Raw genomic sequence first — 25066 nt, 5'->3', positions numbered from 1 at the left:
GGCTGGCGGCGCAGATGAAACTTCTCCGCTGGAGCAGATGCCTGGAAGGGAGAGGCCACGACTACTGTGTGCTTCGTTGTGTCTGAGCCAGTGTAGCGGTTTGATGGCGTTGCGATCACGTGCACGCGTGTGTGCTGTCACTTCGTACTTTCCATATTTTGCAGGCTTGCAGTCTTCGCCGGAAAAAAATAAACACGTGATGTGTAGCAAGCTAGAAACTTATTGTTTTGATGTCTATTACGATTCTCTACAACCCCTTACTTGACACCTTACAAGTAGGAGAACAGTTGAACAGTCAGCTAATCACTTTTGAATAACTGATTGAATGCCAGGGAATAAAATCTACTGGCAGTTTCTCCATATCACTCTCAACAGCGCGCACTCTGTCTTATTCGTGTAGAAATTTTATTTTAACTTGGTACATGACAGCTGGGACACCTTGTATCTATATCTTCGCGTTGACTTTGCGCGCATCTCCGTTGAAATTGAGGTCACGCTAGTGAGGCTACGACGGCTATAAGGATTGAGCTCTCCTGATCAAAGTGCTGAATCAATAGGCAGGGAAAGAGGGACCCGTGCCGAAATTTTTTTCAACACTTCGTACTCCAGATTTTATATTCGATTTCGTAGAATGAGGTGTCAGTAGTAATGCTATCATGCTAGGACAGGACAAGTCCCGTGACACTCTTCAGCCATATAATATAAAAACAAAATGGCAGTTTGGGAAGTCGGTCTAAGTTCATGTTTAAGGATCACCTCAAAGCATGGAATTCAGCAAGAGAAGTGTACGCCACAACGAAAGAATTATACGTGTTCTAATATACATGCGTTGTTCGTAGTACAATACATTTCAACTGGTAGTATAATATAAAGAACAGCGGTCGTACCTGGGATTATTTCGCATCACCCTATAGCGCTTATCCGCGCACTTCGTGCTTTGTGCTACTTTTGAATCATGAAGCAAAAAAATTATGTGGTTTTACATGCCAAACCCCGACCTGATTATGAGGCACGCCGTGGTGGGGGACTCTGGAAATTTGGGCCACCTGGGCTTCCTCAACGTGCACCTATATCTATCCATGGGTGTTTCCGCATTTAGCCCGCATCGAAATGCGGCCACTGCGACCGGGATTCGATCCCGCGACTTAGTGCTCAGCATCCCCACACCATTGCCACTGAGCAACCACGGCGGGTGAATCATGAAGCCACAATATACGTGTGGGCTGGTTACCGTATTTGCGTATTGGCAGCGCGCGATTAGAAGGACACAGAAATGGAAACAAAACACTATGCTACTCTAGAGCGTGGCCCCTGATTACGTAGACATGCAAACATGGCACATATGAGCAACAAGAATGAAGATGCAATAGTAACGAAGAAAAAGAAATAACTACATACGGCTGTACAGTTTTCGTTGGAACTAGGGTTAAGTAATGTACTTTTTTTATGTTATTGTTAAGGCGTGTTGGGCAGTAGTGACTCGCTACAGCCGTCAACAGTACTACAGCCCAATGCTAAACACTACCTCTGCTACCAGATTCACCACTAAAGCTAAAAATACATGAAGAGACACTAAAGCGCATTTCACATGCGGTACAATTGGAAGACTCACCCAAAAAAAAAACAATAACTTATGAGCGGTTTCAGGAAGCCACACTATAAAATCGCATATATCTATTGTAGTAGTCACTTAAGGTTCAATTTAAAATATTTTACAGTAAATGGCGGGAAAAATATCGGCATCACTATTATCAAGGGCATCTGGCCCTCAAAATGACGACAGGCAGTCATTCGGAAGGCGCGCAGCGCGACATACTGCTAACGGCAGCCAATCGAATCGCGTTATAACGAAAAAAAAATTCATGTGATATTTGTCGGACAGAGCCCTCCTTGCTCACGGCGATAGAAACCTGTCGGTATGACGCCGCTGGCTTGTGGAAAATCATAAAAAAGATCGTTAAAGCGACGGCTGGTTTTTACGTTGTTTCATGTATTTAATCTATTCTTGAAGACCAACTTCAATCAATGTTTTAGCGTTCTTAATTATTTTCTTTTGTCGTGAGATTGCAATCAGCCTCGCGTACCTGCGGGAACTTCTGTCAAGCTTGGATCTTCTGCAGATGGCAAAGGGCACGCTTCTGCAAAGAAAGAAAGAAAGAGAGAAAGAGAGAAATATAATAAAATTAGAAGAACGGTTTCCACGGCGTAAATATTATCAAAAAGCGAACACATAAATATTGTCTTTTCGCATGGGTACTTAATCCACGGCGTCGCTGCGTTCACACCAACATTGCGCAATACTTGTGTGAAAGGGTAAAGTATCAGGAGGCTGCCTTTATGGCGAGACAGACGCGAGTTCAGTGGAAAGAGCGGTACGGGCGTGACACTTGGAGGCGTGCACCCCAAAACTATTCATTATCGAAGCAAGGATTATAAAATGAAACGAGTGAGCCTTGATGATTCCTTTTTTGAGAGATTGTAAATTTTTTTGTTGTGTGCATCATTTCTTCTTTCACGGGCCGTACGCTTACAAAACGGCAGTGGCCATGAGCACGCTTCGACATACTCCTGTCTTACGTAAGCAATATCGTGCAATACCTCCGTTTTGTTCTTTTTATTGTGTATGAAGTGGCGTTAGAAAGAAAAATGGTGGAAAGAAAAGGTACAATTTTGAACAAGCTTCATGTTCAGAGTCAAGTTTGCTGAGCATAGAGCCCTTCTTTTTCTTGCATGTACGATTTGTGTATGGTTGACGCTTCGTGTGCTGCTCAACATTCAGTGAAGAATATAGATGAAACCTTTATTAGAATGAAGGTTTAAGGGTCCGAAAGACTGCACAAACAAACAAGCAAACAAACAAACAAAGATAGGCAGTATCATGAACGTAGCCGCAGTGGTGTACATGAAGCGCCTCCTGCGTTCTGCAGAAGGGGATGGGCACTAGGGCACAGAAATAACGTAAACAAATACTCGAGATGCTTTTAAACGTGCGTTAGAAAGTGTTATGCTTAACTTAAGTCACAGTTAGTTGGGGTATTATGGTCTAATTTTGCAATCGTGCCCGTTGCCTATTCGTAGTGAGCCGGTTTGTTTTGCAGAGGGTGTATGGGCACTACAGGGCCCAAAAATGACCCTCGTTCCGGTGGCGCCTGAGATTGCCCGACTCCGCTCGTGCTCGCCCCACGCGTAGTTGGTTGATGCGCTGAATCTCCTGCGTTTGCGCTTCCTATGAAGACGGACACGTTCCACTGTGGTCATAGGGGTCGGGTGCGCATCTATCTTACTGACAGAGTTATTCAACGCAATTTCTGGACCATACGTGGCGACACGGGCGCGCCATATAGCGAGCCTAGCAAGCGTGCAATTTCTGCAAAAAACTGCACACCTGTAGGCCTTATAACTTACGATGAGCACAGGTTTGAGTTTCGTAGATTATACTTACTGCAGGTGACACAGCTCTCGGAAATGCGACCACTCACGCTCGAATCGACAAACGTGATGTCGAGCCATGCCTCTCTGAACGCCAAGCGAGAGGCTAAATTTAGTCCGATTGCGTCATGCGCGGCTCAACAATGTGGTCATCTGCACACGCGACACTCGCATTTGATTTGGTTTCATTTCTTTAAAGAACCTGTAGTAAGGGGTCCTTTAAAGAGCCCAGGTATTACATAACCTTTTAGATGCATTTTCGAGTAGTGGTTTCTTCTTCTACGTAACAATACCGAAATAAGGCGCATTGGTAGTGCGGTTGCAAAGATGGAGGCGATAAAACGATGTGGTTTAGCCAACGACCCACTATGAAACAACTGAAAGATATCGCATGTCACAACCCTAAAACACTTCAATACAATAAACGTCACATTGAAACATCCCCAACAAACGCTTCAGGGAGGTATGCGGGTCGAAAGAAAATTTTCTTTTTAAAAACAACTTTTTATATCTCGGCGTGAAAAAATCAAGGCAGTTCATCAACCAGAACAGTGCAAGAAATTATTCTAAGCGAGGCATGGTAACTGTATGGGCTTTATCTTCCCTTCAGGTTCGACTGATCAGGCTGACCACCATAAGTTTTGCACAGATTGTCAGCTTTCCTCAAATAACAACAAGCCGATACAAGTCGTGGCTGAGTTGGCCCCGGCTCATTCTCCCCTTCTCACCAGTGCTCAGACCAAGGCTGACAAGCCTTGCCTGGGCACTGGTGTCACACCATGCTGATGCTAACAAGCGAAAAGGAGTTGACGCCTCACAGTAAGCACGTCTAGCGTAAACTGACAGCAGTCTACGCCTGCAAATTTTCTGCTCACCAATCCGTCCAATTCTTTGTGGCGCCCCATAGGCCTTCCACATACTTGGTACTCATCCTATTAGATCACCGGCTATCATTTTGCCGGAATATATGATCCGCAACAGTCCAGCACTTTCTCGTAGTTTCCGTCACTTGGTGTAGTTGCGTTTGCTCCGGGTATAGTGCATAGTGCTGTCAGGGTATAGTGCTGCTGTACTATTGACATTTTGCCTCTTAAAGGGTCCTTTACCAGGCCACATAGCAAGTTTTGTTTATACGTTGGAAGTTTTTACCTGCTCTCTAGGGAGCGTTCTACAGCAAGAATTTTCAAATTACTTCACTAGTAGCTAAGATAGAACTATTTCAGTACCGCGAAACCATGATTTCAGGAGGCGATCGTCACCGCCAGCATAGACACTCTCTCAACTTGCCCCGTCGAGGCTCCGCAAACGAAATTCCTTCCCTGCATTCTCCCATACCGGAGCAGGAGGATCGCGTGGCGCCTGCGTCGCGGGCCCCGCCTTCTTTTAGGGGCGAAGCTCCTTAAGGCGGCACCCGTTCGTCCCTCGTCGTAGTAGTAATGTGTAACCAGTCTGAGAAAAATGAGAAAAAAAATTCCGAAGTTGTGTCCGTAGCGCGGAATCGAACCAGGGACCCCTCGCTTCCGAGCGCGCGGCGTTAGCCCACTACGCCACGAAGCACACATAGACACAAGCACCACGATGGCAATAAATACCCAACATTAACGAAAGGCCGCGTTTCTAGCGCGTTTCTAACGCGTTTGTGCTAGCGCGTTACGGCCCGTGTAAGAAGCTGGTGTAAGACGCTGTGGCCTCTCCGCCTTACCTTCAACGCGTTTCGAACGCGCTGCCCAAGGCGGTGGCAAGTCAAGTTCAAGTCGAGGAGCGTTTGTGAATACGGGGGGTATACTCTCTCAGCCGTCATGTGATGGCGTCGGCAAACGCGGTGCACGTTCCTGCATGTGTAAATGGCTGCGTAAGACGCTGTGGCCGCTCCCCCTTACTAGAGAGTACTGCACGTCTCTAACGCGTTTGTGCTAGCGTCCCCTTAAGCGGGAGATCCGATGATTCCCTCCGGAGCTTCGCCCACTCATCATCATTCACCCCGTGGATATGCTGTGATTTTTTTTCGCTCGCTTTTTCTCTGCGGGCGTGACTGCACGACATTGGGACAAGTAGAGGAAACGGAGATATGTTTGTCTTGCCACGGTACGAATTCAAACAAAGACACGCAAACATTCGAGTTGTAGGTTTTATTAATTCTGTAAACATTAACTCGTCTACTGAAGCAACAGGTCAAACAACTGCTGTTGCCTTGAGTAATTTTCAAAGTCACGTGTCACTGAAAGTGACTATACAGCACGGTTATGTACGTAGCCCCATTCCGCGATTGACGTCGATTCTCCGGCTCAGAGCGCGGCGCCCGCGAGAAGAGCAAATGACATTTGGTTTAAAATTTCAGCTCTTTTCGTGGCGCGTAGCGTTGTAATACTTACCAGGCACGATCGTTAGCACGCATTGTATGTACTGTGCTTGTCAGTTAGAAATGGCCAGACTTGTTGAGGGGCCTTTAACATATTTTAACGTAATCATAGAGAAATCATAACTGCAGAACCAATTAACCACTGGGAAGGTAGTAGGGAGTGATTACCCCAATTTTAAACTCGCCTTCATTCGACAGACTTCCTCGACCCTAGGACATAGATAGAAACGTCGCCACTTCATTGAGCTGGTAAGTGCACTTTAGTTGCAATCCGTCCCCATTCCTCGGCTAATGTTTCGCAACCGACCAATCTCAGCGTCCATCAGAAGACAATAGAGTACAGAGCATACGTGTTTGTCAAGCAGACTCCCCTCTCAGCGAACACCCAGGAACCTTAAAGAAGCAAGGTGTCCACTTCAGTATAACGGCAGGCTATCTTAAACTCGGTGATTCGATGAAGAGCTCCCAGTGCAGGCGCGCTTATGAATGCGGGGGCGAGTTTCCGCAAAGGCCAGTGTCGTTTTTTGAGGTCGCTTTGGAAATCATTATGCTACCACCCCTTCACTTTGTACAATATTTAACTTTAAGTGAAGGCCAATTGTTTTGTGCATGAGATGGTTCTTAATGCAAAAGTAGGAGGCAGTCATGGTTTTCAACACTGGAGAGTATTTCTTGCTGCCGCTTTCTTCACGCCAACAACAAGAACGCAGTGGGAATACAGTCGAGTGTTCCAATGACTGGCAGTGCACGCTATACAGGGTGTCTCAAATAACACTCAAGAAAATGCAGTAGTATAGGAAAAATCAGTTAATTGAGCGACTTCCTCGCATTGATTTTTACTAAGCGGCATGCATTGTAAAGTGATTCAAGGTCAGTAATTGTGAAAATCAGACTAAATAACGTTTTAACCGAAAGAGTCACCTGACCACTGCTAGTGCGAGACTTGAAGCCGAGTCAGGAAGAGTTCATAACCACTTCCAGCATGCATGCAAAAACTTGACGCTGAGCTGATTTCTGCGGAGTAATGAATTGTGGTAGAAGACGCCCCTGAGTGCAATAACTGTCTCAGCCCCACGACCGTGCGAGCACGAGCGAGCGTCTTGATCAAACCGAGATCTCCTTCGGTTCAATTTGGAAGCTTAAACGTTGAGTTACGCCACCAAATGCGCACACGACACACATTTCTCTCTGGTTTGCCCAATGTAACATATTTGGGCCCTTACCTTCCATATCGCCAACATTTTTCTTGCAGGAAGATCCTCGAAGTTCCTAGCAGTGGCCTTTATCAACAAATAGAATCCCTAAACAGGTTTCGTGACTGCGACCTTCAAGCCATCTTGCGGTATAGAATGCATTGATTTCAACAGTTTCGGCTCTCTATGTAGGTGGGTCCTCTGCCAAAAGCTGATTGGTTGTGCACGGCCACACAGATCAGCTGGAAGTATTATATTCCACTAAGGGTTTATTCAACTGCTAGGAATGATTTTAGTGCAGCTGAAAAATGATATGATGATTTACGCTGTACTGCCAGCACTTATGACCTCAGAAAGTTGTTAAAAATCTGCTAAAACGTCCGCCCTACCGCGCAAAGCGCACTTTTGACGCTAAACAAACATACAAATACGCTAGGTCTACCGGAAAACCCGCTAAACAGGCAACACTGAATGGCAACACTTGGCCAATGCGTTGCATCCAGCAGCGCTGGGTGCAATGCATTGCTCAATTTACTGCCGATGTATGACAAAAATTTATTAGCCGGTAAACTCCATTTCGGATCGTGTTATCACCTTACGTTCATCCATGTAAGATAACAATGCAACATTACACTATCGTCAGGATTCAATAGCCACAACTTGCACGACTTGATAACAAGGAACATTAAATTTTCGACAGCGACTACTTGACTCCTTAAAATTTGCTATTCTTTCAAGAAGAAAGCGTACATGCACGTACGACTTAAGTAATTCGAGAGGTCGTTTCGCTGTTTCTTCGCCTTGAAAGTTCTCCATCGGTAGCATAATTGATTTCCTTAGCGCAGCTGGCTTCCAGACTAATTCCTTGCACAAGACATTAAAAAAGATCTGTTGTCAGGGATTTTTTCACCAGAATGGCTTCTGTAATAAAAACACTAACTAAAATGTGTGCGTTGTTTTCCCTCCAATCAAATTTACTCACGGGCGAAGAACAATAACCTTAGCACGGGAATGATTTCATCATTCCAGTGAAATACGGAGCTATGGTTTCATCATTTTTTTCTTTTTTTTGCGATGAAATCTTGCTGTGCAAAGGTCAAAGTGTGGCACAACTGCGAAAACAAGACCGTCTTATCTGGAGTTGTTATGCGATAGAGAGAAAACTAAGTCCTTAGGAAATGGTTAGATCCAATATAGCGTCTGCCTAATTCTACACGAATACCGAAAATAAACACGCGCAGAAGTTGAGAATGACGCTAACTTTTGGACGCCTCACTAAGCAATTAGTCTATGTAATGCTAACAACGACCAAGTGCGGGATTGCGCTCATGCAGACATCGCGTGAGGCTATTAGCTAGCTATTGTTATAAGCAGGAGATATTGACAGAGCAGTTCTCACAATAAGAGGGCCGTGGAATGCGTTGTCCTTGAAGCCAACGCCACCCTGCCTTGCATACTGCGGAGTACAGACACCTACTACACGTACACTGACAGCCTAAGACTGCAGCAGTAAATCCACCGTTGTCCAAGACAAAAAATGGAAAAAAAATAAAGTGGTGGAAATGGCATTAGTCCGTTACATTTTTCATACACCTCACGTCATTAGCAATGCAGACTATTTTCAATATGGCGGCCCACCTCTGTCAACAGCTTCGTCTGTGATGCAGAAAGACACCGATAGCCACTGAAAGCTTATATATAGATATATATTTGGTCAAAAACCTGCGATTAATTAGTAGAGTTGACCAACCGCTCTTCAACTTTTATCCCGAAACTTTAATTTATTATTCGGCAACACCCAAATACATCATTAGTACAGTAGAAGTGCACGGTCGAAGGTCCCAAGTGAAAACTGTAAGGTAGAACTACTGACTAAATGTAGTGAATGGATAAGTACAACAGAAAAGAGGCTGTGGGGGGGTTGCTGAATAATAAATATATTGCAATACAAAATACACCCATAAATATTACAGCCAGAAATAGCAAAAATTAAGGTTGTTTAAAGAAAGACAGCATAAGTAGGAACATACGAAAATGATAAATTACCTAATAAGTAAATTGTCAAATGTGACCAAAAATCTGTGCAATTTAAATCAGACGATAACATGTTACAACCAACATAAGTGAAAATTCGGCTGTCGCTCTGGCTTCCCTTTGTAATCAAGACGCTTTGGAAATACCCCATAAAGTTCATCTTGTGTTTTGCGCACGGCTAACTCGCCGGCTTGAAGTTTCCACTCTCGCAGCGCCTTTCTCGTACCTCATGACAACAATGCATGTACTACAATCGTTTGAAAATCACGACATTCGGTGAACTTCCTATTCATTCGGATTTAATAATACGTCCTGTCAAATTGATGAACAGGCGCGTCGATGTTGTTTTTTTTATCTCAGCCGAAAGGCTTAGGCTCACAGTCGGCATATATGCATGCCCGTTTGAAGTTCTCCATGTATTAACACAGAAACTGTGGTGACGTTTCTTCGTCTTACTCATCTGAAACGCCAAGACAGCTGGTTTCACTGTGGACGGGGTGGCTACTAAATATGAGATGAAGCTTGTCACGTTTGTTGTATACTGTGCATTTAGTCTATTAGAACCACGAAGGTGGGACAGCCTGCAAATACCAGGAATTTAAAGAGCCGCTAATCTCGTGAACTATGGTAAATGATGAAGTCTTCGCTCTGACTGCGTGGTTTCGCTTAATATATTAACACAGAAGTGTGAGGCACATTCCCATCAGTGAAAATATTGGCGTCTTATACAAAATAGATGATTTTTCAGCGCGGAGACTACAAGGAGGACAAGGAGGAAGCGAAATGATTTTTTTGAGGCCGATGCTTTTGCTGAATTCTTTGGTTGTCATCGAGATATATAGGGTCATCAAAATTCAACTACCAGTCATTTGAATAGTAAAGTTTATTCAATAATAAAGTTTATTCAGTCATTCATTTTAATAAAAAAGGCTATGTTAGCTACGCAAATGCTGCTTGTACAGGTCGTTTATGTTTATGTGCCTTGGCGCATACAATTTCAGCGACCATTCAGGGTAAAGTAGTAAGTGCATAATTTCCAACCATCGGTAACTGATTTTTAAAAATTGTTAGTTTGATTATTTATATTAGTATTAGAAAATTGAAGACAATCGTAATCGAAGACAACTTCATTTTATTTCACAACTGTATAGGGTTCGTGTTCCGACAGATTAGTCATCACATTTAACCCATAGTAGGCTCATTTTTGATTGAGAAGCGGGAGTCTCCATGCAAAGACGCAGGCGATTCTTGCCCAGACGGGGAAGCCAGTTTTGGTTTCGCAGTCTGAGAGCCGGACGCATCTGTTATCAGCTCCGCTTGGCTTCTATACTAGTGTGCATGATATACGGAGTAAGGAACGTCCTATGGGGAAGGAATGAGGAGGGGGGGGGGGGGGCTCAAGTTTTCGTGGGGAATCTAGCCCCAGAATGCGTAAATAGTGCATTTAGCTTCTAATTTGATGATGAATATTTGGAAACACAAAAACACTTTAAAAGTACAAAATAAACTGAAGAATTCGATTCTCTTCAAGTTTCTAATATTAACATATCCTATAATAGAAAAAGTGTGAAACGTATACAAAAATTGTTGTTAATTATGATTTGCTGACCATACTTGTTCGTAAAATCTGCATATGCTGAAGTGCATGAACAACACGTACTAACAGAAATGCGTGAAGCTCAAGTCACCGAGAATAAGGCTCGAAGATCTGTGGCACAAGAACCCTCTTATGCGCCGTATTATAAAACACTCTGCCATATCTGCACTTCGAATGGCGAAGCTGCCGCCGCCATGCCGCCTCCGCCGCCAGGCGTCACGCAACCGTTTACAAGAGCATGTGCAAGCTTGAGCAGCAGCTCGAAATACAGGGTGATCATTTTAAGTTCTACAGAATGTTTAAAAATCGCCTCTGGCAGATAGCATAATCCTTGTAGTAGTAAGTTGGAGTATTCGAAGAGGTGGTCATTACGAGCACGAGAAATCGAAACACATATTCAACTAATTAAAAGCAATTGACTAATAAACTTTGTAATTACAGTTGAAACTTCATTTAACGAAGTGATGACCACGCTCGAATTATTTCATTAAATTTTTGGAAGTTCGTGAAGTCGAGAATGATATTTTTCGGTCCTTAGAAATCTAAAATTGTAACGTAGCGACACCCAAAAACAACCGCGGCATTTTATTTACCGCAAACCCACGCCTGCGCGTGTGAAAAGTCCGCGAGGGCGGCCCGAATTGCTTGTGCGACGTGCGATGGAGGCCAGGTAGACGGTCACGTGAAGCAATAACAGGCAGCCGATATGCAAAGACGCGGGAGCAAAGACCGTAACTAGGGCGTCTAGAAGTTTTAACGCGATAGCTTAGAGCGCACGCTCAAAGAAAAACCCCGCCTATGGCAAAATTGGAAATCACCGCTTTCGTTACTCATTTATCTCAGAAAAAAACTTCGTTAAATCGGGTTTCGTGGCCATTAGTTTCGTTAATTCGAGTTGATGACAACATAGAACCATATGGGTACCTGTCGGGGGATGGAAATTTCTTCGTTAGATCGTGAACTTCGTGAGATCGGGTTTCCTTAGATTGAGTTCTAACTGTAATTACCTTACGACACATATCGCAATTTACCAATTGTAGCCGGTGAGATTGCAAGATGCGTCGACTTGAAATAGATTTCCAAGAAGAAAACAGTTCAGAGATATTATTTTTCACTGTGTGGGACGAAATAAATGGGCGTTGCAGTTAATTTTGTGCTTCAATGCATAAAAGAGCGTTTTGTTTAAAAGCTAAGTGGACCAACAGTGCATTTTTACGGCTAGTTTGATGGCGGATATCTCCAAACTGGTGTCATGCTGAAATTTCTTTCCCAGTGGATACGCCTGACAAACGCAGCGGCTACAATGCGTAACTTGCAGTGTGCCGTGAACTAAGTAATTAGGAAGTTAATTAGTGATTTTTCTTCATTATTTGAATATTCATTTTCATTTTTCGTACAAGCTATGTCGCTCTATGAATAATCCAGCTCATGGACTAGAATTATATTATCTGCAACAGGCGTTTTTTTTTGAAAATTTCATGAAACTTGACAATGATCAGCCAGGGAACTATTCTGCTACACTACACTGTTAGAGTACACTATACTTAAAGGCGGAGTCGGTACCGCCCATCTTGCGTACTACATGATCAACAACCCGGACAAGCAGGCTGCGGCGCCGCCCTGTCAATCGCGATCAGTGGTTCCCGCAACCGCTGCGGTTCTTGCTGGCGCAGTTGCGGGGACTCAACCACACTATGGGCCTTGGTAGCGGAACTAGAGAGAGTCGTGCGTTATGTAATGTGTGCAACGAAAGTATTAGCGGTGCGAGGCGCGCCGTGTGTCATTTCAATTAACGATAGGGCCGGGTAAAAATATTCAGTCCGCCCTTAGCCCACCGTGAATGGTTGAAATGAAAAATTGCCAACCAAAATACAATATGCGTTTCAGTCAAGAAAAGGTTATTCCAGCTTTTAAAACATCCGTGTAATGACACGCTACTCCATGAACCAAACGAACACGGAGTTGCAACCAGGTCAACATATTGAAATGGAAATCCTCCCCTTGCACTGGCGCAAAGTCATGTGGCAGACGGGGAAGCATGGGCAAATATTAATTGCTACCCTCACCGAATCTCCTACTACCGAATAACTTTTCGATTGTAGATGGTTCTTAGGCACAGCCAATGTTCTGTGTCAGCATGAAGCACACTGTTTCACCGTTGTGTTCATCCCGTGAAAACGAAGGCAAGGAGAGCGATTGATCACCGCACGTTGCGGTGCAACCTGCGCGAACACTTGGGGCTGGTTGGTGCGGCAAAGGCTGCACTGCGCCTCACGCACCACCTGTGGGTTGTCGAGCAGGTGAACAGTGGGTGGTCGAGCAGCTGCGGCGCTGAAATTGCGCACGTGACGAATAAGAGCGTGAGCGTAGGTACGACTTGTGGAGTGCCAGTCATATTTACGAAAAAAAATATTGCCACCGCACCTCAGCTGTAATCTCATTCACATTAACATCGCAGTTTTCCCTGTAATCACGCTGCTTCATATGCACAGTGAGGGAACACACAATCTGAATAACTGTACTATTTGCGCCTTTCACACATAGAGATTTAGGTTGTGTTTTTTTTTCTCATTGCCATTCATCTTGGACCGTATTGACAAAACGTTATTCCCCTATAACACTTCTAAGAGCGAGCCAATCGTGATATTGGACATATTATTAGTGAGAGCTGTCGCCCAATAGCAAACAGAAATTCTGAATGAAAGGCTTCGTGAATTTCTACTCTGTTTTTAGCATTTTCATAGGGATAGCTTGCTCACCGAAGAACAACGCGTTTTAAGACAAATTAATACCATGGAACGTAGGTCTTCCAATTTCCGTAACAATAAACGCAGCAGAATCGGAGACCCACCCGAAAAGAAGGAAAGGAAGATCCGACGTTCCTTCAGAACAGACTCCACTTACGCATTATTTGATTTGCTGTCGCAGCAAAACATCAGTCCTTCGTTTGCTGTATTACTACTCTGCAAGTCCGGGATTGATAAAATAGCTTTTGAGAATTTAATGAGAAAAAGTTTTGAGAATAAGCATGTTCGCTTCCAGAAGTAGCATAAATAACGACGGTGAGTGCACGGGAAGCACATTCACGGACCTAGTGAAAAAGCTTCCAAGTTTTGCTGAATGTGCCCTACGTAATAGTTCGCTGTCGTATATTTTGGTAGTAATATCACGACAACAGCTTCACGCCGAGCTCTCAAATGATTTCTCAACAAAGGTGCGGTGAAAGCTCATTAAAAACTGCCTTGGAAATCCTCTGTTCCCCTCGGGTACTACCATTCTTTATGTGTTGCTGTATGCTGCACCTTGCTTTAGTTAGGCCAAACAAGCAGGATTTGCGCGCATAGATTCGGGCAAATCAAGCTTGCCAACAGAAACTGTTTCTGCAAATCACGCTGCTTTCAAAACGTGCTCCAGCCTCAAATGGCACGCATCTTCCCGAAGCCCCACGTACCACCACGGAAAGAAACTCTGCCCGAAGTCACAAAAACTTCTTACGCTAGAATTGTTCGTAACAAAGAATTTTAGCCAATCCGTATGCTAGACATATTATTAGCTAAGGCGGTCAACCAATGGCAAGATAACTTACGAAAGAAAAGCTTTGTGTATCTGGCCCCGGATGTATAATAAACCACTGCACACTGCCCAGGGTTCTCTAGCTCACAATACCATCTGTTGCTGCGACACCTATTTCAGATTATCAAAATTATGGGACTCCAGATAAGACGATAACTTTTGCTAACAATTTTGATAATAGTGGCGCACATGAGATCTTGCACGACAATCGAAAATATGATTAAGAGAATTCCTCCTATTACTGCTATATAATTACTTGAGGATGCATATTGTAATTGCAGAATCGATGTCAGGTAGGTCTCAAAGCAAAGCTTTTTGCTAGAAACTCTGCATATAGCCCCATGTTCCATAAACACGGACCTAAAACGGGTCATCAAATGCACTGCTAAACGCTGACGTGGCGTAGTTGCTTTGCCGTTGCACTGCTAAGCCCGATGGAGTAAGATAAAATCCCGGACCTCGGGATTTGCGCAAACGCCCGTGTACTGTGCACTGGTGGCACGTTGAAGAACCCCAGCTGGTCAAGATTGATTCGGATTCTGCCCCTACAGAGCGCCTCATATAATCATATAGTGTTCCTGGCAAGTAAAACCCTACAATTAAAAAAACAATGCACTGCTGTTCCGCATCATAAACTTCCATACTGAATTTTCCCGCAACGCCAAACCATAACTGGATCAACAGTGAATTTCTTTGCGATTTTGAGTCCTTATTTCACAAGGTAGCGCAAGGCACAGTTATTCTCAAAATTGTATGCTTAACATCCTGCCTTCTGTCTTTTTTTTCCTCTTCCCCTTCTCAATATTGCACGCTTGGTGTACTGGCTGACTTCAAGGCGGCAACAATGTGCCACTAAGGTTTATTAATTACAAGTTAATTAGTAAAATAGTGTGAAACACTAATTGTATCGGCGATGGTAGTGCAAAATATTCATTTAAAAGTAATTTTTAACTATTCTGTTGCCGGTTCCTGCTAAGAGGTTTCGTCTTCCCTTTGACTCTAATCTCTGTCGTTTTGGCGATGTGGCCAAGGCTGCACTGGAAGCGACCGCAGCATCCATGACAAAATGATGTCGAACACTTATATTTCGCAAATTGTTCGGATGATGACCTCATCGTGACTCCAGAAGCCACCGTTCCTTGCATTTGCTGCTATTTGCAGATTTTTCGTGGCCTGTATATTCCCCGCACGGAAGCGTGACCACCCACGTTTTAGATTTTATTTATTGTAGTTGTAATTTTCTAACAGACGGACACTCATTTTATCGTTATGCATGGCCCTCCAGACCCAACGCTGAGGAGATTACAGACGCGCTCTCTTCTATGTATACTACTATTACAGGCCCGCTGATCAATATAAAAGATTAAAATACTGTTCAGCGGCCGGGCATGAGACGAGAATTCGTGATTTATGTCCGATCTCCCGAAGTTCTGCAGGAGGATGTTGATATACGCGAGGAGACGAATATAGATTATGTAGATCCCATGCACGGGTGACAATCGATGTTATGCAAAGCATTTTGCAAGTACCTTGCTACCCAGCTTCGCTAGGAGAGATAGAGAGAGAGAGAGAGAAACAAACAGGAATAAGTAGGGAGGTGAACCAAGGACGACCCGGCTTAACCTTAAAGCGCTATAGGAAATGAACAAACATGTTTGTGTGGGCGTGTGACGCCAGCAGGAAGGCGACGGCGACGGCATAACGATTGACTCGTTGTGCTCGTGCGAAAAAAATATTACAACCTGTTCCGTTACAACCTTCGTCGATACCGGGGGTGGTACAATATCCCACATCACCTATGCAGCGCCATAGCTGCTAGGAGCAAAATACTGAAGAATGTAGTTCGATCCCGCAGGATTCACCTGCGCTGCACGGCGCTCCAGTGTAACAGAGCTCCTCAAAGCACTCGCTGACACGAAGGAAGAATGGGGGACACTGGCGTGCTCTCGCATTGCTTGCCCGCTACGGTTTGGCGTGGGTCATCATCTCGCACGACATACGTATGTATATTACATATGTGTCGCTCATCTCTATGCTTAACCCGCCGGGGTGGCTCAGTCAGCTAAGGCGTTGCGCTGCTGAGCACGAGGTCGCGGGATCGAATCCCGGCCCCGGCGGCCGCATTTCGAAGGAGGCGAAATGCAAAAACACCCGTGTGCTTGCGTTGTAGTGCACGTTAAAGAACCCCAGGTGGTCCAAATTAATCCGGAGCCCTCCACTACGGCGTGCCTCATAATCAGAACTGGTTTTGGCACGTAAAACCCCAGAAAGCAAAAAGAAGAACATCTCTATGCGTATATACGCCTGTTCACATCATTATTCCGCCGACAAACATGAAACGTCGCCGACGTCTCATATAGTGTGATCAGGTGGTTGAATTTCGGCATAGCTTGTGAACAGTGTAATACATAAGTATACACATTGCTTGAAATTAAAGTTCTGATATGTGCATAAACATTGCATGAGATTTCACGCTGCATAAAATTAAAATCAAAACGCATCGCATTTACCTGTATATAGCAGTTAATTACCCGCTTCCCGATAACTTCGCCTCACACAGATTCCTACATGTGCGTAGGATGTGCACACTCTTATAAGCAACTTGTTGCCATGCGACAAGACGCACAGGACAGACAGTGGTAAGATTGAGTATTGTTGGCTCGTTTCATAATTGCGCTTTTGGCTTATTGGGAACTAGCGCGTGTGCACGTGCTCTCGCGTTTTCAGAAGTTGTTGTTGCTCTGCCACTTGGGGCACGCATGAATTGTCTCGAAGAGCTAAGTAGCGTTGGCACGACAAAACTTTGGATGCGTCTGTCGCCTAATGGATAGAGTATCGGCCTGTTGCGTTGGGCGGCCCGGTTTTGATCCCATGGTCGATCACGTACTGTTTTTATTGTAGAGGCCCGAAACCAGGCAGGACGGGAACCAGCATGCCTATCGGGAACTAGCTGGTATGAGGCAATGCAGTGCTTCACGTTAAAAATGTCAACGCATACGGCACCTATTCTTAACGCATGGTGAGCAGCTTGCTAACGTGCGTGAAAAGTATACGACTGTATTCTATAAGTGCTGACCTATGGGCTGAAACTTGATCTTTAACAAATAAGCAAGAGAAAAAGCAAAGGACCGTCTAACCAGCAGCGACAAGAAAGAAAATATGAAGGCTTTATGAGTACGCATATATCGTCACCGCCATCATTATCAACAAGCCGCTCCATGTACTTCATACACAGGTACAGTTTTCGCAGCCCGCTCAACCACAATTGCTTTTATGTGAGACGTGGAAACCGTCACTTAGTTAATGATCATATAGGAAAGAATAACTAGATTTGGTACATATACACAGTAACATGCATTAACATATTTCCCGCTAAATTTGAATCATATGCAGTATATCAGTTTCGTACGAAAACATATCATACACTTTTGTTTTTAAAACTAAGCATTAAACACACATTCTAACTTCCTACATGAACACACAGCACTCTATATCAAAACCTTAACGTTATAAAACGCATGGATACTTTTCTTTACGCATACACAGTATACATTTGTCCTGTAATTTACTAAAAGAACCTGTACTAAAAAACGAAGAAACCTTTAGATATTTATAATGGTCTACATATTGCACAGTGCATTTAATGAGTATATTAAATAGGTAAAAAATAAACAATAGCTGCCTAATATGTTTGCACGCAATTCATCAAATTGCAGTGCATGTGAGAAATGGTATTATAGGAATGCTATAGACAACTCGTAATGCACATTCTTATTATTAACCTATTGATGTATCCCATGCATTGCTTTCTTAAAGGATGTTACCTCTGTACAATGCGGAAATTTATTGAAGTGAATGAGGACCTTATCCGAGAAAGTGGGGTTGAAATTTGCTATGCAGAAGACAAAGGAAATACTGAAGAATCTGGCAATGGAACTCGATTTCATGATCGCCAGTCAGCCTCTAGAGTCTGTGCAGGGGTAGGTTTATCTAGGTCAGTCAATCACAGGCAACCAGATCATGAGAAGGAAACTTACAGAAGAATAAAAGTGAGCTGTAGTGCATACGGTAGGCATTACGAAATCCTTACTGGGCGCTTATCACTGCTGTTGAAAAGAAAAACTGCGTAATCGTTGTATTCTACCGCCGCTAACATATGGGGCAGAAAATCCCGGCCGCGGCAGCCGCATTCCTATGGGGGCGAAATTAAAAAAAACGCGTGTACCGTGCATTGGGTGAAGGTTAAAAAAACCACAGGTCGTCAAAATTAACCCAGAGTCACCCATTACGGCGTGCCTCATAATCATATCATCGGTTAGGCACCATATATCATCGGTTAGCCTTTTTTATGTGTAGTGTGAGTGCATTAGAACTTGTATTTTTTTATATTGCGTAGCTCACGTGTTTTAACATTTTTAATTTTGAACCTTCTTGATAATATGTGACTTCAAAAAAGAGCTTTCGAATGTTGAATATCGATTGTTGAGCCATAAGAGCTTCAATATTGTGATTGTCGCATCTAAACCAATAAAACATATTACCTGCCATATTTTCCAGTGTTTTGCTTAACACCTTAGTCTGGATACACTTGCCAGCCTGTACACAGCAATGTTGTACCAAATCACGGATTCACCCAACGCTTTATATATCCTTCCTCGTCACGTGTTAACATCGCCGGTGTATCTATTATTGGCACAAAGCACTCTAAGCCGCTGCACAAAGTCATCTATGTGAAAAACCGATGAGAACTGGAATGAAAAACATTCCAAGATATTTTAATTTCGTCGAGTATGTCATTCTCGCACAACAACATGGCGAGCAGTTATCATTGTGCAAATTAACTGGATCCATAAGTTTTATTGTCCTTTAAGGACTGTGCGAACACATAACCTGAGTCTTTGTTTTGTTAAAAAAAATTAAATTATGGGGTTTTACGTGCCAAAACCAGTTCTGATTATGAGGCACGCCGTAGTGGGGGACTCCGGAAATTTGGACCACCTGGGGTTCTTTAACGTGCACCTAAATCTAAGTACACGGGTGTTTTCGCATTTCGCCCCCATCGAAATGCGGCCGCCGTGGCCGGGATTTGATCCCGCGACCTCGTGCTCAGCAGCCCAACACCATAGCCACTGAGCAACCACGGCGGGTCTTTGTTTTGTTGATAAGTACGTTTCTGTTATGAAAACACGCAATGAGCTTACACACACACACACACACTATATATATATATATATATATATATATATATATATATATATATATATATATATATATATACCCTCTTGCATTTGGCTCACCCATTCATCCCCGTTTTCATGTCCCAACAAAAGCGCAGTGTCATCAGCAAACTGAAATAACTTCCGATTTTGAGCTAAGGGACCAAGATCACTTACATACAAGTTAAACACCATGGGCGCCAAGATATACCTTTGCGGAACCTCATATTTAATTCGCCGTAGTGCACTGTCTGTGTCGCCAATTCTAACCATCTCGTACGGGTCACTGAAGTAACTTATCATCAGAGTTTGAATCCCACAAAAGCCTACGTTTCCTACTTTTTCAAGAATTGTATTATGGTCAAATGTGTCGAAAGCTTTCTTCAAATGACAAAATTGACATTGTTTCCCAACAAAGAGGCCGTTCCCGGCCACATCGAAACCTGTGTGACGATTGCAAATGTATTTTATATTTAGCACAAAAAGACAGCATATATTGGTAACTTTCTTTTTTAACACACATGTAAGAGATGAAACAATGGCTACTGATGTTTACGTTTTGAACTGTTGCTTCATTTACATTTAAACAGGTCTAAAAAGGGATACTTTGAGTGCGTTAGGAATTCTTCCAGTTTCCAGAATATTTACGTAAATGTGCATGAGCACGTTTTTAGGTTATTGAAGTTATTTACTATATCCTGAATGTGGATACTGTTGCGTCCCGATTCGGCCGGGTGCATTCTTTGATTGTTTCCCATCGAGGCAGGCTCTTTCATGAGCGTCGCCCAGACGGCGACAGTGCCAGACACCGACGAGACGGGCAAACAGGCGCCCCAACTCCGCAGTGCCCATTCTTTGGGTGCTTCTCCCTATGCCACCCCTTTCATCAGTGTCGCACAGACGGCGACAGTGCCCGACACCGGCAGTGACGCGATGACAAAGAAGCTCACTTAAAAGCCACCGACCACAGCCGCCACCCTTCGTTAGACGCGGGGATTAGTGCGAAGGCCATTCTCCCGACCCTGGCAAGATGACCGTCGGAGGGCAAGAAACAAGTCACCGACTTTCGTGGAAGAAGTGTCAACCCCCTGTTTCCGGATTGCCTCGTCCTTGCTTCGAAGGTGCAACATTAGAGGCGGAGTTCAGCGAACAAGACGGCCCGTCTGATTGGCCACATCAAGGTCATCTGATTCCCTAGGCGGGTCAACTAGGGAAGATCGATGCTTTATAAGGAGACACCTTGAGTGCAGTGGTGTGTCCTGATGTGCTGAGATATGTAGTGAGCTGAGACTTTCAAAGTGCTCCCCCATGGAGTGGGCTTCCATATTTGGAGCCACTGTAAATACTGTAGAATAAACCCTTTTTTCTGTCGCTCTTACACCCGGACGTACTCATCCCTCTGGCTGATGGATCACCGGCCTAAACGCTACCCGAGTCTCAACAATACCATGATAGCCTGGCGGTCCAGTGAGAGAAAATTTTCTAAATTCTGCAATTAATTCTCTCTCTGTTATTTCAGTCATGTAGGCTTAGTGTACGCTTGAACAAATTTTTGTTATAAGCCATCGGCTTATGCGCACTTGGGTCACGTAATTTCTCAACACCTTCAGCGATAGACTTGTTAAATTTATTTGTTAATTCTACCTCCTCTCTCCCTGGAAAACAACATTTGCTAGCGTCGTCTATGTTCCCTTTCTGCCATCTTCATAAGAAGTCAGTTCCCATTATTTCCTTAGATTTCCCCTTACATTTAGAAAACTTTCCATTATGATAATTCTTTTCCGCTACCCTTATTATTGCTCTCCATGTATTTCTCGTTTGTCTTAGTTCCTCTTTAAATTGTAAGTCTGTTTGACTAGTTTTACGCCTTCTTCATAAATTATCTTTCCCATAGCTTAGCCTCATTTTTTTATTATTCCGTGCTTTTCTATTGTTTATTCGCTCAATACCTACTCCTTTCTTTCAAATAGCATAAGTAGAGTAAAACTTGACACTAGTTTTTGATAAACCTCCATATGATCAAGATGTAGCAGGTTATTATTAATAATAAGTTTGAATAACTTCGTAATTACTTAAAATTACTATTTTTAGTGTAATGTGCATGTGTTGCTGATAATCTGTTTGAGGTTAGGAGAAAGAAGTGGAGTTTGGTAGGTCATGTAAAGCATGCAGCAGATAACTGCTGTTTGTTTGGTACCCATTCTGTCACTATTAGAAGGGTGACGCAGTACAGGACGAAAAATGATTAGGCGGTGCGATGATATTAGGATGGTTAGTATTGTGCAGTTTTGTGACCAATGACTATGGTCAAAAATAGAAAAAAATCGCGAAGAAATCTTACGAAATAGCTGCCCAAGTTATTTCCGAAGAGCTTTGAAATTTTGATCTCCATATATTTCTGTGTGTGTGTGTGTGTGTGTGTGTGTTTGTGCATGCATGCGTGCGTGCGTGTCTGGTTACGTGTCATTTTGATGACATTAGGACGAAACAAGAAAAAATAAATTTCCGACATTCATACATGCCACATAAGTTTCTTCTTTCTGGGCCATTTGGTGAGCTCAGAAAAAAAATGAAAAGAAGAACAAGGAGCAACACATATAACGACCGTTTATCCACGCAAAATATTCGCGCATAACTCTGCAACATTGTATGATAAATCCACACATAGAATACTGAGACCACGGCCGGGATAAAGTAGGGATTTAATTCCAATGGCCATTTATTTCCGCGCTTCGTGAGTGGTCAGAACGGCCTTGCGCACACTTTGACCACAGGATCAGCTGGCCGTGAACGGCGGAGGATAAGAGCGGCGCAGAAGGGAGCGAAAGGAATCATTACAATATCACGGCCGATAACTCGCAAGCACCCAGGGCCGGTGTAATGTTACGATTTCATCCGATCGATTAGGCTCCCCAGTGATCATCTACCAGTCACGGCCGGCTGATCCCGTTCATAATGCAGGCGGAACGCAGCTCTGACCACAGACGAAGAGCGAGAAGGAATGGCAGCGGCATAGAATCTTTACATTATCCCGGCCCTGGCTTCATAGATCGGACTAAATTGCACTGACGAGCTTTACAAGGCTCAATGACGCCGTATCGCGCCGAACATAGCCTGGCCTCAGACAAGCCGCTATACACGCGAACAAGTTTCTGAGGTAATGAAGGGATAGCTACACGGGTGCATCTTCCGCGTGTGTTTTTGTTGCGCCGTGTATTTCGGCAGCGTTTTACACCGCTGTTCGTTCCTTGGAACAGATGCTGATTGAGCGCAGCTTTCACGACGCATGTGCCCGAACGGAGAACAGCTAGGCAAGCAGAAAAATAAGTCACATTTAACACTCAGCAGAGCATTTTGCGTGATACTATACTGTTGTAAGATGTTCATGTTTTTCTCTTCTCTTAGCTTAAACTGACGTGGCCTGAGAAACGGGGATTTTTTTTCTGGAGAGCTCTAACTTGCACGCGATTCGCCTCCGTAGCTTTCCCTTCATTGCCTAGGTAAGTTGAGCATAAGTATAGCGGACGCCATTAGTTACAGCTCAGTCACGTCACAGTCGTCTGGGGAACTGAATCAACTTTGAGGTTCGCAGTGTGAATCCAGCTGAAAGAATGACTCAAGATAAACGCACCGCATTTCGTTCTGCCAACAGTGCCCGAGGTTTTCGTCACACTTCACAACCAAAGCACACGAAGAAAGCAAAACAAAGGAACATATATGCTCGCTTGTGGAATTAAGTCGTACAAAAGCTTTCTGTTATCACTTGAAGAGAAGAAAAAAAAGAATATTCAATATACGCTTTATAGATTGCAGTGATTACGAATGACATGTGAAATACACGCCATGAACTTACAAGTTGGGGTTTAAATAGTTAAGAATTGTTAATGTTATTTTCAAATTACGAAAACTCACGGAGAGCATGGCTGAAATGGTAAGAAAAGGTCAAAGCATTGCATCAATATCGAATTAAGCTAGTACATTAGCTGGTTCAGCGTTACCTGCTAGGTTGTCTTCTGCTCTTTCATAATATTATGGTAGCTTTAATATGCAAAATACTGTAGCCAACAGCACATTCCCACAGCTTGACCTTCAATTTCGCATAGTACCCACTACAGCTAGAGATTTTGCTCGTTCGAGAGATATCGTAATTCATACGCACTCCCCACTTTTCTAGGAAAATTTAGGGCTTCGTTAATGTTTCAGGAAGTTCACCAAACGAGCAAACTTGTGCACAATGTGACTTGAAATTGAAAATTGGCATATTTATCCTAGAGTGCCAAATTCAAATTGATTTAGATATATTTTCTCTCCCGTCATGCTTGCGTTTCGTGAGCATTGAATTCAATGGCCGTTGAGTTCAAAGTGAAATATACCGGGTGTTTTTACCTGGATGATACCGAATTTATAAAAAAATAACTTAGGAGAGATAGCGTAACTCTAGGGATTGTGCTGGGTTACTCAAAGCGACAAACATTAGTTGCAGGAGAAATTGAAATGCATAAACAACTAACTAGCAATAATTCACTAATCATCTTTTTAATTAAATACTTTACGGCACATGTTGCGATTGAAGAATTGAGCCTTGTGCTACTGCAAGGCGTATTCAGTTGTAACGAATTTTCAAACTGACACCAGTTTCGACATTTTCATTCCCAAAGTGCGCGACGAAATAAAGAAACGTTGTATTTACTTCGCTTCATTGTATAAAACGGCGGTTTGTTAAGAAAGTAAGTGGAACAATAGTGCATTCTTACCGCAAGTTTCAGAGTGAATATCTCGACAATCATGCGATCCTTACAATTTGTTCTATGTATATATGCCTTGAAACCTCACCGGCTACAATTCGTAAATTACAATATATGCTGTAAGGTAAATAACTAAAAAGTTTAATTAGCGATTTTAATGAGTTGATTATGCATTTCGTTTTGTCGGGTGAGTCATGTAAGCCGCATGGACAAATCTCAGGAAAATTCTGCCGTGGGCTAGTTGACCAGACAAAATTAAAACTGCTGCGCAAAGCGACGAAGGGAGAGGATTTAAGAGAGACAACAAAACAGCTTGCACTCGCGTGTCATGTTTTTCTCGCTTAAGTCATGTCCTGTCCTTGCTATTCGCAACAGTTTAATTACGAGTAATCTAATTCAATGACTGCAATTACGCTATCTGCCACAGGCGATTTAACGAAATTCTGTATGATCTAGAAATTATCGCCCTGTATTATCGATATATGATGCCGATACAAGCTAACGAGCACTGGCGATCGCTCATATTCATAGGTCGCCTGACCAAGCCCGTATTCACAAAGCTTGGCGTTCGTAAGAACTATTTGCCATTGCTCGTCTGCCTTTGCTAACGATATTTACAGAATCAGCATTGGCTAGAATTTTCTCTCAGAAACAATTGTAGCATAAGAGATCTTTATGAATGCTGGGCTACGACTTGTACATTACAAAACGAACCCGGTGTGCTGAAAGCCAGGAGCGTGCGTCCCTCGCTATTGATCGTGTCTGCAAAATAGCTCACCTATTGGGTTCGTGAGATGAACACTGTTTACTTAGCAGAGCGATGCATTGAGCTAGTTGAAGTACGCGTCCATTGTTATTGCGCTATACAGAGCACACGCTGACGCGGACAAGAGGGACGCCGGATACGAAGGAAAACAACA

General features: G+C 43.5%; 1 protein-coding gene across 4 annotated transcripts in view; it reads right to left on the bottom strand.

The window, feature by feature from the left end:
- Window positions 1-25066, bottom strand: part of LOC119437682 (papilin-like) — a 464139-nt gene that overhangs the window by 109973 nt on the left and 329100 nt on the right. For all 4 annotated transcript variants that reach the window (XM_037704674.2, XM_037704670.2, XM_037704673.2 and 1 more), the window contains exon 6: window positions 2085-2138. In XM_037704674.2, coding sequence (XP_037560602.1) covers window positions 2085-2138 — 54 coding nt within the window. The remainder of the gene's footprint in view (window positions 1-2084; window positions 2139-25066) is intronic.

Source organism: Dermacentor silvarum, chromosome 1 (assembly GCF_013339745.2).
Source record: "Dermacentor silvarum isolate Dsil-2018 chromosome 1, BIME_Dsil_1.4, whole genome shotgun sequence".
Classification (NCBI taxonomy): Eukaryota; Metazoa; Arthropoda; class Arachnida; order Ixodida; family Ixodidae; genus Dermacentor; species Dermacentor silvarum.
Note: the sequence above shows the minus strand (reverse complement) of the source record. Positions and strands in the feature narration are given on the sequence as shown.